Raw genomic sequence first — 14,511 nt, forward strand, 5'->3', positions numbered from 1 at the left:
TTTACGTTTATCATTTGATCAGCTAGTCTTGTCTTCCACCTCAGGTTTTGTTTCTGTTCTGTCTGGTTTTAGATTCTTCAGCTTCTGTACTGTTTTAATTTACCCGGTCTTTGTATTTAGTTCTGATCTCCCTTCGGTGCTCTGTGTAGTCTTAGTTTATCTTCTATCTTAGGTTCGTTCTTCGTGGTTATTTATGTTCTAGGGTTGGTCTAGTGTCTGTTCCTTTCCATGTGTTTTCTGTCAGCTTGGTTCCTCCTGCAGCCTCTTTCCCCCCTCTGATTACATCCACCTGTTTATGGTTAATTGGCTCACTCTCTCTCCTTTGTTCTCCTGCCTTTTTAAGCCTCCCTCCTCTGCCACTTCCCGGCCAGTTCATCGTCAGTTCTTGTCATGTCTATAGTGTCTTTCCATGTCAAGCCTCTGGTGAGTTTAAGTTCCACGTTTTTCCTTTTGCCTGTTATATCTACCTCTGGATCATTTAAGTTTGCCTTCTCCTGGTATGAGTTTTTGGACTGCCATTTTTGTATAATTTTTGGATTATGATTTTGACCACTGTTTTGCCGATAACTAATAATTAAATCCTGCTTTATCTGAAACCTCTTTGTCTGGTTGAATTCTGGGTCTTCCTGTCTCTGAGCTTCATGACACTGTAATTATCTTACTTGACCTCTTCCCTGCCTTTGATATCATTGACCATAACATTTTACTAAATAGGTTGAGGGTTTTAGATGGTATTTCTAGGTCTGCTCTTGATTGGTCTTATCTTCTGTTTTGGCAAACAAGTACACCTCCACAACTGCCTCTCTAACCTGTGTGGTTCCACAAGAGTTGGTTCTGGGGCCTTTGTTGTTTGCTTTTATGTGTTTCTTTTAGCTGGTGCCAATAAATCTTTAAATTGATATTTCATATCACTTTTATGCAGATGACATTCAACTTTATATGTCTTTTGAACCTCATCATCTGGACAGGCTGTCCAACCTTGTCCACTGTTTATCCAAGATCAGTGATTGGCTTTCCAGCAATTACCTCATTTTAAAGCCCAAACAAACTGAGACAATGATTATAGCGCCTCCTGCACTTCATTCTAAAATCAGTCAGGCTCCAACTACAATGTCCAGCATCCGAAATCTTGGTGTAATTTTCAATTCTACTGGACATTGACTCGCATGTGAAATCTCTTTCTTGCTCCTGTTTCTTTAATTTATAGAAAATTTCCTAAACTTTGACATGGGGTCTTAAAATTAATACACGCATTTGTGCCATAGCGCTTAAATTATTGTCTGTCTGTTTGCTGTCTGTTTACTGAGCTGAATAAATCTTCACTCTCACGCCTCAAAACCATACAAATTGCTGCGACTAGACTTTTGAACCGTTCCAGAAATCGAGATCATATAACCTCCATCTTATATTCCTTACACTGGCTACCAATTGAATTCAGGGTCTGTTTTAAAATTATTTCACTAACACAGAGCACTAAACAACCAGGTCTCAGATTACTTATGTAATCTTCTTACAAAATATACCACTGCTCGTTCCCTTCATTCGGAAGCTCAGGTTCTGTTAGTCTTTCCACTTACCAGATTAAAAACAAAGAGGGACCAAGCCTTTCAATTTGTGGCACCAAGGCTGTGGAACAGTCTACCTCCGCAGCTACGTTTAGTTGAATCTGTGGTCCCTATTAAGAAGTAGTCAAAAGCTGTTCTTTTTTTAACAGGTCTTGTGTTGAATGTTTATATTTTTATTGTGGTTTTATCTAGTTTTATTATTTTATTTTAAGTGTTGTTTTATTGGTTTTCTGTACAGTGCTTTGTGATTGCTCTGTCTGTGAAAGCCACTTAATAAATAAACTTTACTTACTTGAACCTGTGGATCCAGCAGCATGTTTTTAAACATGGAACAGATTATGGGAATAATAGCTCTTACAGCTTTGGGAAAGAAGCTGATTTTAAGTCTTTTAGTTTTTGATTTAATAAAGAAAAACTTAGTAATTCCTTTAGATGGATTCTTTTTTTATTGCTTCGTCTTTTTAAGAGACCTCTTCAGTCTGAGGAGTTACATATAAAATCAGCCTTATAAGCAGTACCTTTCGCATAGTGGATCAACAAGGTTAACGGTGACCATCAAAACTGGTTTCTCAAATGCAAGAGAGGACCATCAGCTTAACGGCCGATTGTTAGTACTGATGGCATACTTACAATACCAGCATTGTAAGAAGACGACAATTGGACCTGGATGCCAAGCATTGTGATGAAGGACCAAAGCGGCAGCAAGACATCCGCAGGCGCATATTGTAGAGAATAATATTTAATGGAACTGAAGCACACTAAACTCAGGAACAGGGATGGAAAACAAATGATGCAACAAGGAAGGAACAGAAACCTGGAACTTAAATACAACTGGTGAGTGGGATTAACTAGTTAAAGGTATACTGTGCAACCGGGGTTGATTTTCCAGCGAGGCTCCCCCCAGAGGGCGAAAGTAAAAGTGCACTGTCGTAAAGATGCTCAGCTGTTCTGGTTTCTCCGTCAAGCCAGGCGTGGTTGTTTTGAACTTAGCAGACAGGCGAACGCAACGAAAAGTGGAAAAAACGGCAGTACAAACAATGACTAACACAGTGAAAGTATGAACATCAAGCTTCCTGCAGCGCTATCTTGGCGAGGCGGCGTGCCTTTAACACGCTACCGCCGCCGCCTCGCCAAGCCGCGGCCGTCGCCTCGCCAAGCCGCAGCCGCCGCGGTACCGTCTCGCCAACATAAAAAAAAAAAAAAAAAAAATAATAATAATAATAAAACTCGATATGCTTGCATATTTATTTGACGTTAACACGCGGTTCTTTGTTGTTGCTTTCGCGAGTGCATATAGTGAATGGCAGGGCAAAAACACATGTAGTTCTAGCCGTAAAGCAAGACCGACTCTCGCGGTCTTGCAGGAGACTTCTGAGCCTGTGTGTGCGGGCCGAGGGCTCTTGCAATTGCAAGTGCGATATTTCCCCCACAGACCACCAGGGCGGCCGAGAAAACCTTTGTTCGACCTGAAATGACTCATTTAATCATCCAAAACGGTATGGAACACATTAATTAACTGAAAAATGTTGCATAGTATGCCTTTAACACAAACACCAGAGGCCTCCACCCTGTTAAATGATGAGCAATTTCTCTTCACAAAAATAGCTTATTTTACTGCTCTTTTAATCCAACGTTCCTCCCTATCCAGGATGAGAATATCTTCGTCCCTGAAAGAGTCACTTAAGTGTAAACCGCAGAATCTTGGCCTGATGATGTTGCTTTTCTGTGCTGGGCCATCCTTTTGGCCAGTGGCTGCCTTGTTTCCTTCATGTATAACCGATCACAGTCCTCCTGGCAATTAACAGCACGCACAATATTGCTCATGACAGGTTGGTCTGATCATATCCGGGTTTGTGGAGTGGGCTCTGGTTTGCTGGCTCGTTTGAATTGTGTCACTAGATGGATGTGTTCCGGGTTGTTGGGGTTGGTTTGGTTTCGGGGTATGGACCGTGTTTGCCCAGGTTAGGCAGGAGCCTGGCCCTGGTGTCAGCTTGTGGCTCAGGTGGTCTGCTTTTCTCTATCCTGGTGATAGAGATCACCTCCCGGGTTTGGGGTCTGGATGCCCATCTGGGACATTGGTACCTGGACCTGGGAGTATAGGATGTGTGTGGTGAGTACAAGTGTATGTACAGTGTCAATGTGTGGCTATGAGGGTTTGCATGTGTAAATTAGGAATGTGTGAATGTGACTGCAAGCCTGTGTTTATGCGTTTGTCTTTTTGTCAGGTTGAGTTTGGTCTGCCACTTCTCATGGGACATCTCAGGTCTCCACTGAGTGTGGAGCCTATCCCCCCATCAGGCTCCCTGCCGATGGTGGGCTCCTTGGTGCATTGGTTGGTGCATTGGTGGTTCTCGGTGTCTGGAGCTGTGTGCTGGCTCACCCAGGAGGACAGGAGGACTGTGATCGGTTATACCCTGGTTAGGATCCTGCTGGGGGTGGTGTGCCCTTGAGCCTCGGGTCTCTAAGCAGACAAGCAACTGTCAGGACCCCCAGCAGTTTGCTTATCGCCGTGGAGTTGGAGTTGAAGATGCCATTATACACCTGCTTCAACCAACCCATTGTCATTTAGACAAGGCAGACAGCACTGTAAGGATCATGTTCTTTGATTTCTCCAGTGCATTTATCACAACAGAGTCTGATTTATTTGTCAAAAGCTCCAGAAGACTGAGGCAGTGGCCTCAACAATCTCCTAGACAAGAGACTAAAAGACAAACAGACCACAGTTTATGAGATTGAAGGGTTGTGTATCTAACCAGGTAGTCAGCAGCACAGGAGCACCACAGGGGACTGTAATCGCAGGCCTCTAGTACAAGACGGACTCTTGTCATCTGAAGAAATACCCTGATGACTCTGCAGTCGTTGTATGTATCAGAGATGGACAGGTACCTGAGTACAGGGAGCTGGTGGACCACTTTGTGGCATGGTGTGGAAGCAATCATCTCATTCTGAATGTGGATAAAACTAAGGACATGATTATTGATTTCAGGAGAAACAGGAATAGAACCAACAGGATTACCATCCACCTGTGGAGGTGGTAGAGTAGTATAAATACCTCGGTATTCATCTGGATAACAAACTGGACCAGAGACGAAACTGTGAAGCTGTCTACAAGTAGGGGTTCAACAGATTGTACTTACTGAGGAAGCGGAGGTCCTTCAGAGTTTTCATCAAGATGCTGCAGATCTTCTATAGGTCTGTTGTGGAGAGTGTCATCTCTTCTGCTATCATCTATTGGGGAAGCAGCATCAGAGCAACTGACTTAAAGAAACTCAACAAGCTTAAAAAGAAGCCCAGCTCTGTTCTGCGTACTCTTCTAGAACCTCTGGAGATGATATTAATTTTATGAAGAATCCTTCATAATATGAAAAACATTATGGTCAACCCTGAGCATCCTCTTTATCAGACTGTTGTACAACAGCAACTGTCTTCAGTCTTAGACTTCTCCAGATCCACTTTAAGACAGACCGCTTCAGGAGATCCTTCCTGCTGCAACCATTAACATCTACAACAACTCGTCGAAGACACTCCTGTAACAGTTACACCAGCATTTAATTTACCTTTGGGATTAATAAAGTATTTTTGAATTATGTAGATAAGATAAACACTTATAATAAATATGTATATCCATCCATCCATCCATTTTCCAAACCGCTTAATCCCTCATGGGGTCGCGAGGGGTGCTGGTGCCTATAATAAATATGTACAAATTAATTATTTTCAGCAGCCAAACAGGTTAGATGTGCGGCTCTAGCAACCTAATTTTTATTGAGTATAACTAAATAATAGGAAAAATATTGAGTAATCATGAAAAAATATTGAAGAAATGTACAAAGAATATAGCACAAATAACTTGTAATATTATTGACAGGAATGCTCTCAATAATAATTTTAAAAAGCCGGAGAAAAATATATACATAAATATATACTCTAGACAAGGTAAGAGGTGAGAAAGTATTTTCTGTTTTGTATATGATAATGTCAGTAGCCTAAACGGTCATCTAGAAGATTCCTTTTGTGGTGCCATTTCCTTTCTGGCTTTTGATTGCAGCACGGAGCGCTTCTCACTTTCCAGGCTGGTGCATAAAAGCGCCCAGACTTGCAGAAAAGATATTGCATTGAACTGTGGCAATGTGCTTCAGAGTTGGCCTATTTGCACCGTGATCCAGGGACCCATTACCTTTCAACAGTCTTCTATTCTCCTCTCAAAGCTGTCTAGACAGAGGTGCTGCTCCTCAGTTTTTTTCCACCTTTTTTTCACCATTTTATGTCGGTTGAGTTGCCAAATCCAACCGCCTTATACAAGCAGGTAATCCCAGTAAAATGACATCTGAGTGCACATTAATGTCAAATAGATGTAGTAAAATGACCAGTTTGGCGATTAAACATAACAAGCAAATTAAAATGATGATGAGGACGTAAATGAGGTGTGTTCAAACATTTTGATGCAATTATTTGATTTTGCTAAGTTTCATCAACATGTTAAACATTTCTTAATCCAGTCTAATTGGTTAATTTCTCTACTTTGATGACTAGGAACCCATTTGTTGGCGTGGTTTTTTTTTTGTGCTATCAACCAATCACAGCTCTTAAAAGACAGCATCACACCTGGCAACAGGATTAACCTCACCTCCTCACTAAAATAAAAATTTCTGTGATGTCCTTACTCAGAGTCGCTCTCAGCAGCATCTGAATCACTCTTAAGCTCAGACTTCTAGGTAAGAATTTTCAGGCTAATATAGAACCTCTCTAAAAGAGACTCTGAGAATCTTTGTGAATACAGGCACACATATTTACTTGTTGAAAACATATAAATGGGGATTCTATGGGGACGACCGGTGTTGTTCTTAGGCACCCGGTAATGTTAATTTTCTTGTCTAATTTGCTGAATGGTTTGTTGCACTCCTAATATTTTGTTAATTGTTGTATCTCTAAGTGCAGTAACTACTAGAAAATAGTCTGATTAGTTTCATATAATGCAGAAGAAAATTGTGTTTTGAAAAACATGAAAACATTATTTCTGCTATTTTGTTATCAGAAAATATCTGCATATCTTTAGTCAATGTCTAACTTTGCCCGGTGAGCGTTGTTCTTGTCCCTTTGGGTGGGAGAACTGACCAAAAAGTAATTTTGCCTAAATAAAACTGACCAGAGACAGATCAGTTTTAGATGTGCTGGTGGATTTAAAGCAAGGAATGAGCCCAGTGAATTAAAAGCTCTCTATCGCCGGCGGTCATCGGAAGCTGTGAGCCTTCGTTCTTCTAAGCATTCGTCTGTTAATCTCTGGACTCAGCCGCCTTTCCATGCGATGTCCATTTCTAGCTAAGATCTCACATGTTCATTACAGGCAGCCTCATCCATTTAAAAACATGTTGAGGATTAGCAGAACATCTTTTTTCCTGTGTTTATGTGAAGATTACCATGTTGTGACAAAATCTGGGCTAACGCAGAATCACATGAAGACAAAAGCATCTTAGGCCTTTTTGGATTCACTGCACTTTTGTTGCTTTGGTGTTGGTGTTGTTTTTTTTTTCTTTCTGTATTTAAGTTGATTGTAAAAGCAGTTTTTTCTGAGTTCAAACATGCCTGGAGCCAAAGCATCTCTACCTTTACTTTCTATGGATCATGTGTTCAACAAAATAAAGCAAACCATTCATCCCAATTCCTTCTATTCAACAGAATGTGTTTCCAGACAGCTCACTTTTACATTAACAGCATATCATCACCTCGAGTCATCGCGCAGTCTACAGCTGGATTAACATCTGGTAACACACATACACACACACAAGTGTATATGTATGAAAATGTTTTGGAATTTCATCATCAGACAAAAACTCAAACTTAAATCTAATTTCTGTTGTTGCAAAAATATTATTTGTAGATTTAAATGCTTTTAAATACTATATATTGCATTTATCAACTTACATGTCACCACATTTTCTGAACCATAGAATGTCTGTGTTGCATTATAGACGTTTCTCCACTAAGCCCACCATAACAGCTGTTTTAATAAAACCAAAAGTTTCCACATATAAAAAGACTTCTTTTAGCTCTGTTTAAACAAAAGATGAAATCTAATCTAGCCAATCATTTTGGTGTCTTCTCCAATCTGTCTTCTTTGTCTTAAAGGCTCCTAAACATTTTGTTATATAGGGCTGGAGGGTTCTTGCCAAAATTAAAACAATGAAAAAAATATTAATGTTGGGAAGGAATTTACTAACATGCATTTTCCCAAAAATGTTTTATATGTCAAACAGATATAGTTTTTTTGTTTTTTTTCCCAAAAATATTTGAATGCTACTTTTGGTTTTCCTGTCTTCCAGATGAGGACACCGCTTTTCCGGTGAAGGACTTTGTCGAACATGTTGCTGAACTTCACAGCACTCAGGGCTTCCATTCAGAGTTTGAGGTATGACACAAAAACATTTCTCTTTGTCTGATTCCAGTTGATATGTTAAGGCATGGTGTTACTGGTAGCGTTGTGATGTAATCACAAAACCATGATGTATGACTGCAACCTTACTTGACCAATAGTAATGTTGTGATCATAACTGATCTATATACAAATGGCATGAAATGAAATGCTATATTTTTATAAGCGATTTGATCCCCAAAATGACCATAGAGCACTCTCACCTTAAAAGGGTCAAAATGCCTGTATTTACAGTGATTGATGCAGTCCTGCACATGTGCTTGTGAGGAGCCTACCTTCATTCTTGTGAACAGGATGTCACTTGTCTCTCTTCTGTTCACTGATGCAAAAATGAATCTAGGGTCCAGTGTTGCTCTCAAACTGCCACCGAAGACAATATTGACCCAAAGACTTCAGAGTTTACATTTTGAGGATGATGATGGGAATTTATTGTGAAATCAAAGTTATCTTTCATTACTGTTAAACCTAAGCTTGTTGTGATACATTTACCAATCTGAACACTTTTTTCCCAGATTTCAAGTCAGTTGTACATGAAGTAATTGGCTGTATAGCTTCAAGTTTTACCAGTGTAGTAAAGCTAGTAGCTGATATCGTGAGTTAGAAAAATAGCAGTTTGATACTGGCTATAACACTTTCCATAATAAAATATCTTCTAGCAGTGAGTCATTAGCTACCAATAGGAAGCACATAGTGTCCAATAAAGTTTGGCTGCAGGCTCCCAGCAATGCTCTGAGTCATGATAACCTTACGCTCCCTTCTAGTTATCCTGGACAAAAAGTTAGCTTTTTATTTTTTTTTTTACTTTTGGATTCAATTAGTAGAATGTATCATGCTTTTCAATAGTTAATTTTTACATTTAAATCATTCATTTGTGATCTATATAAAGTGGTACTGCAATGCATTGCTCTGTCTCCATCATGGCTGTAGCTCTCAGAATGAGAATCAGACATAGTTTAATAATCCCAGAGGGAAATTACTTTTGTTACATGCTCCAGATATACAAAATTTTTTATATATATGTTTACAACAACCCCTTTTTCTACTCCTGTTTTGAGGTGTGTCAACTTTTGGTGCTCATCTAAATCTAAATGAGGCACTTCACACCCACACCCCTCCAGGTTGCAGAGCTTTCTACTCCATCCCATTCAGCCATTCTTGTAGCATACTGGGGGACAGTGTAATAAATTGATGCAACGCTACTTGTCAATCAGTCCTGGAGGCTCACCACCAACTGACCAATCAGCGATCGTAATTTGTCCCAAAGTGCAACGACTTTTACCTGCTGGAGCTGCAGGCCATTTCCCGGCAACAAAATTGTCAGGATTTTACATATGAATGCAATGTAGTCACAGGGATTTCGTTAAAAAAACATTGGAAAAAAGTATTAAACATTCTCAGTGGGGAAAATGCAATTATGACATGTGTTACCCAAATATTTAGAGGGTGTCTATTCCTTTCCCAAAACCTAAAAGAAGTCTAGAAAAATGTTGTCACAGTGCCAAGCCCAGGACCTGGTTCACATGGATGCTCAGCACTTGCCCAAATCCTAGACAGTAAATCTGCCCAGCATCAAGCAGGAGAGATCCCCTCAGAACCTCTAACAGATCAAGAGTGGGGGATGCCCACTGGAGTCCAGCTGGGCCCACACATGCCACACCCAGACCGACTCATCCACAGGAATATTGTTTTTGGTAGCCATCTTAGTTTTAAGAATCTTTTATTGTCACTGCATGTTACCGTGGTGAATTTATTTTTCAGACATATACCGGCTCAGGATCCACACAAACAATATAAAATATATAGAAACAAACTCAGTAAGCTACATTAACCAAACCCACTTCCTCTAAAGCACAAGTGTGCAAAATAGTGTTTAGGGTCTGCTAAGACTCGTATCGAGTCGTTTTTAAATAATATGAATTGCTGTGTTGTTGCATGAATTAATTTAATTTAATTCAATTCAGTTTTATTTATATAGCGTTAAATCATGAAACATGTCATCTCAAGGCACTTTACAAAGTCAAGTTCAATCATATTATACAGATTGGGTCAGATTATACAGATTGGTCAAACATTTCCTATATAAGGAAACCAGTTGATTGCATCAAAGTCCCGACAAGCAGCATTCACTCCTGGGGAAGCGTAGAGCCACAGGGAGAGTCGTCTGCATTGTACATGGCTTTGCTGCAATCCCTCATACTGAGCAAGCATGAAGCGACAGTGGGAAGAAAAACTCCCCATTAACGAGAAGGAAAACCTCCGGCAGAACCGGGCTCAGTATGAACTAATCACTCATTGCTTCTTTGATTAGACCAGGGGTGTCAAAGATACGGCCCGCGGGCCGGTTCCGGCCCGCCGAACAATTTAGTCCGGCCCGGTGGCTAAACGCATTACCATTATTCAAAAAAAATTAAAAAAAAATTCAGTGTCCTGTCTGGCAATGTGGCAATATAAATTGTTGTCTTAATGCCAAAAAGAGCTCATCAGATTTGACTTTCACAAGTGGAGCAGTACTGCTTTTACCATGGTGTTCCTCTTGATTCATGAATGTGAATAGTTTTATAATGATTCATGCAGGGAGTATCTCAAATGATATGGACACTACAATGGGAAAGTAGGAGAGGAAAGGAAGAACAAGAAGAAAAAAAGAAAATGTGAAAGAGAAGATAAAAGGAAGAGAATGATAAAACAATTATTGAAAAAAAAAACATGTACTTAATTTAATTGAAAATCTGCAGTTCCTATATTGTCCACGAGGGGCGCTGTGTTTTAATCCGTAGATGGTAGCACTGAGCTTTAGATGCGGAAAATTGATTTTAAATAATTTCTTAATTTTTATCTGTTTGATGTATTTTGTCATGCAGGACAGTGTTTTTAAGTTCCAAAAAATGTGAATAAATGTTTTTCAACATTGTACAATCACTGTGATCAGTTCTTATGCATAATGCACAAGTAAATGTTTAACTGATTAAAAGTATTGTTGAAATTGCACATACTTTTCTTTAAAACGCTGAGGTTATTCATAACATATTGTGTAAAAGTGAAATTCATTTAATATAAAATTCAACAAGTCCACTTTTATTAGTTCAATTTAATCTTTCAATGAGTTTACTCGTGTGGCCCTCTTCAGATCAGATTAAACTGAATTTGGCCCCTAAACCAAAATGAGTTTGACACCCCGGGATTAGACATTCATGCCTGCAGTACATTCAGTGCAATATTCCTAAACCTTTATATAGAGAACTGAGTAATAAAACATTCCTGATAAGTTAGAGTGTGCTAATATGCTTTCACTGTACTGTGGTGTGTAACAGACTCAGTGGTCTCAGAAGGGGGTGATAGCTCTCACAGCTTTTGTGAAGAAGCTGTTTGGATTTAATGTTCCTGAAACGTTTGCCTGATGGGAGAGGGGCAAATAGGGCATTGCCCAAGTAGGTTGGATCCCAACCCACCTCGACACCTACCCCCAGGATTACCCCATTTTTAGGGGGAAATCCTGTGCTAAGACATAAAGCATTTTATATTGTTGTCATGTAAAAGTTTTTTAGCAGTTTAGTGGAAAGTCCAGTCCGTCTCCGTTTTCTGAGGAAGAATAGCCGTTGTTGGGCCTTCTTCAGGACAGCATCAGCGCAGATGTGAATATAACACAGATGATGTGTACCTTCCTAAATTAGCGTCCTCTTTAAACTTTAAAGCTGAGCAGGTCTCTTCAGTCCAAACCTGAATGGTTTTGATAACAGGTCTGGTTCTTCAGATGGTTTGTGGGCAGGGATCAGGTCCACAGAGATGTGGTCTGATGATCTAAAGTGAGGAGCAGCAGCAGCAGCAGCTTTATATGCTCCTGGGATGTTGCAGTAAATTTGATCTATTATACTATTGCCTCTGGTCGGGAATTTATGGAACTTGGGGAGTACAGCTTTAAATTCAACATGCTCACTAAAGTCTCCAGTGTTGTGCAACGTAACCTTATTGATTATGAATATTAATAATAATAATTGGACATTATAATTGATAATACGTTATTCTAATCAAAGGAAAGCAACAATGAAAAATGTTTCAAATGATTGTGATTATGGGCTGCCAGCATTTAATGATTATAACTAGCAATTGGGTTTATTACAATTGGGCTTACAACCCTCAGCAGTGAGGGTTTGCTGGGAACGTCTGGCAGAGTCCCCTGTGAGACGGAGCTTTAACTCCCACCTCCAGGAGAGCTTTGAACACGTCCCGAGGGAGGCGGGGGACATTGAGTCTGAATGGACCATGTTCCGTGCCTCTATTGTTGAGGCGGCTAGTCGGAGCTGTGGCCGCAAGGTTGTCGGTGCATGTCGCGGCGGCAACCCTCGAACACGCTGGTGGACACCAGCGGTGAGGGAAGCCGTCAAGCTGAAGGAGGAGTCCTACCGGGCAACTGATGTGTACCGGCAGTCGAAGCGTCAGGCAGCTCGGCTGGTCGCCGAGGCAAAAACTCGGGCATGGGAAGAGTTCGGAGAGGCCATGGAGAAAGACTTCCGTACAGCTTCGAAGCGATTCTGGTCCACTATCCGGCATCTCAGGAGGGGGAAGCAGTGCGGTACCAACATTGTTTATAGTGGGGGTAGTGTGCTTCTGACCTCGACTCGGGACGTCGTGCGTCAGTGGGCCGAATACTTCGAAGACCTCCTTAATCCCACCAACACGTCTTCCATTGCGGAAGCAGAGCCTAAGGACTCTGGGTCGGGTTCTCCCATCTCTGGTCCTGAGGTAGCCGAGGTTGTTAAAAAGCTCCTTGGTGGCAAGGCCCCAGGGGTGGATGAGATTTGCTCTGTGTACCTTAAGGCTCTGGATGTTGTGGGGCTGTGTTGGTTAACGTGGCTCTGCAGCATTGCGTGGACATCGGGGGCAGTTCCCCTGGATTGGCAGACTGGTTGCCCTTTGTCACCAAGGTTGCCCTTTGTCACCGATTCTGTTCATAACTTTTACGGACAGAATTTCTAGGCGCAGCTAAGGTGTTGAGGGAATCCATATTGTTGGCCTTAGGATTGCGTCTCTGCTATTTGCGGATGATGTGGTCCTATTGGCTTTATTAGGGCGTGATCTACAGCTCTCACTAGAGCGGTTCGCAGCCGAGTGCGAAGCAGCCGGGATGAAAATCAGTGCCTCCAAATCCGAGACCATGGTCTTGAACCGGAATAGGGTAGAGTGCTTCCTCCGGGTTGGGGAGGATGTGCTGCCCCTAGTGGAGGAGTTAAAGTATCTTGGGGTCTTGTTCATGAATGAGGGGAAGATGGAGCGGGAGATCAACAGGCCGATTGGTGTGGCGTCTGCTGTGAAGCGGGCACTGTACCGATCCGTTGTGGTGAAGAGAGAGCTGAGCCAAAAGGCGAAGGTCTCGATTTACCGGTCAATCTACGTTCCTACCCTCATCTTTGGTCAGAAGCTTTGGGTCGTGACCGAAACAACGAGATCCCGGATACAAGCGGCCAAAATTAGTTTTTTCCGTAGTGTGTCTGGGCTATCCTTTAGATATAGGGTTAGGAGCTCAGTCATCCGGGGAGGACTCGGAGTAGAGCCGCAGCTCCTCCACGTCGAGAGGAGCCAGTTAAGGTGGCTCGGGCATCTGGTAAGGATGCCTCCTGGTGTTCTGGGCACGTCCCACCGGGAGGAGGCCCAGGGGAAGACCCACAACATGCTGGAGGGACTATGTCTCTCGGCTGGCTTGGGAACGCCTTGGGATTCCCCCGGAGGAGCTGGCCCAAGTGGCCAGGGAGAGGGACGTCTGGGCTTCCTGAGTAAATCAGGTGGAATAAAGTCCAGTTTCGTCGGTCGGTACAATCTGTAGACGAGTGCGCCGCCATCTTGCTTTTTTATAGTCGTACACATTGTGCGAACTTTGGCTGTCGCAAACAAAAGACGAGGACTGTGGAAAAATTATGTTGAAATCTTTGGTCAGGGTTCTAAATCTGCGGTCTTACATCACACAATGAAACGTGTTCAAGGACAGCCATTTTTAGCATCTTGCGACCAAACATAACCTGCAAACAATATCTGCCAGATGTTTAGGAAGAATATCTCACAGTGTGTCAGCTGCCACGACCTGTGTTTAATCAAAGCTGTTACAATATGAGAGGCTCCACAGGTTGTTACCGGGGCTGCACCAGATGGTTTCTGAATCAATTCCTGTCAGGGATAATCTGTCCTGTTTGCTCCAATCAGACAACATGTTTAACCGGAGCAAACAACCGGCAACATGGAGCATCGAGGGCAGTGAACAGGTGCATCTTCATCAGCTGTGTACAGGTCGGATTGCATGCCAGACACAACCTGATGACAGCTTTTATTATCCATCTATCCATCCATCCTCTTCCACTTATCTGGGGTCGGGTCGCAGGGATAGCAGCAGCAGTAAGGAGGCCCAGACTTCCCTTTCCCCAGCCACTTGGGTCAGCTCCTCCGAGGAAACCCCATGGCCCTCCTTGCGTGTCCCTCCAGCGTAGTCCTGGGTCTTCCCCTCGGTGTCCTCATGGTGGGACGTGCCTG

At 42.0% G+C, this 14,511-nt stretch overlaps 1 protein-coding gene across 7 annotated transcripts in view; it reads left to right on the forward strand.

Annotated features, from left to right (window-relative positions):
- Positions 1–14,511, forward strand: part of ptprz1a (protein tyrosine phosphatase receptor type Z1a) — a 176,175-nt gene that overhangs the window by 127,432 nt on the left and 34,232 nt on the right. For all 7 annotated transcript variants that reach the window (XM_021322753.2, XM_021322752.2, XM_012874937.3 and 4 more), the window contains 2 exons: positions 7,242–7,327; positions 7,886–7,971. In XM_021322753.2, the coding sequence (XP_021178428.2) occupies positions 7,242–7,327; positions 7,886–7,971 (172 nt within the window). The remainder of the gene's footprint in view (positions 1–7,241; positions 7,328–7,885; positions 7,972–14,511) is intronic.

The sequence above is a fragment of the Fundulus heteroclitus genome, chromosome 2 (genome assembly GCF_011125445.2).
Source record: "Fundulus heteroclitus isolate FHET01 chromosome 2, MU-UCD_Fhet_4.1, whole genome shotgun sequence".
Lineage (NCBI taxonomy): Eukaryota > Metazoa > Chordata > Actinopteri > Cyprinodontiformes > Fundulidae > Fundulus > Fundulus heteroclitus.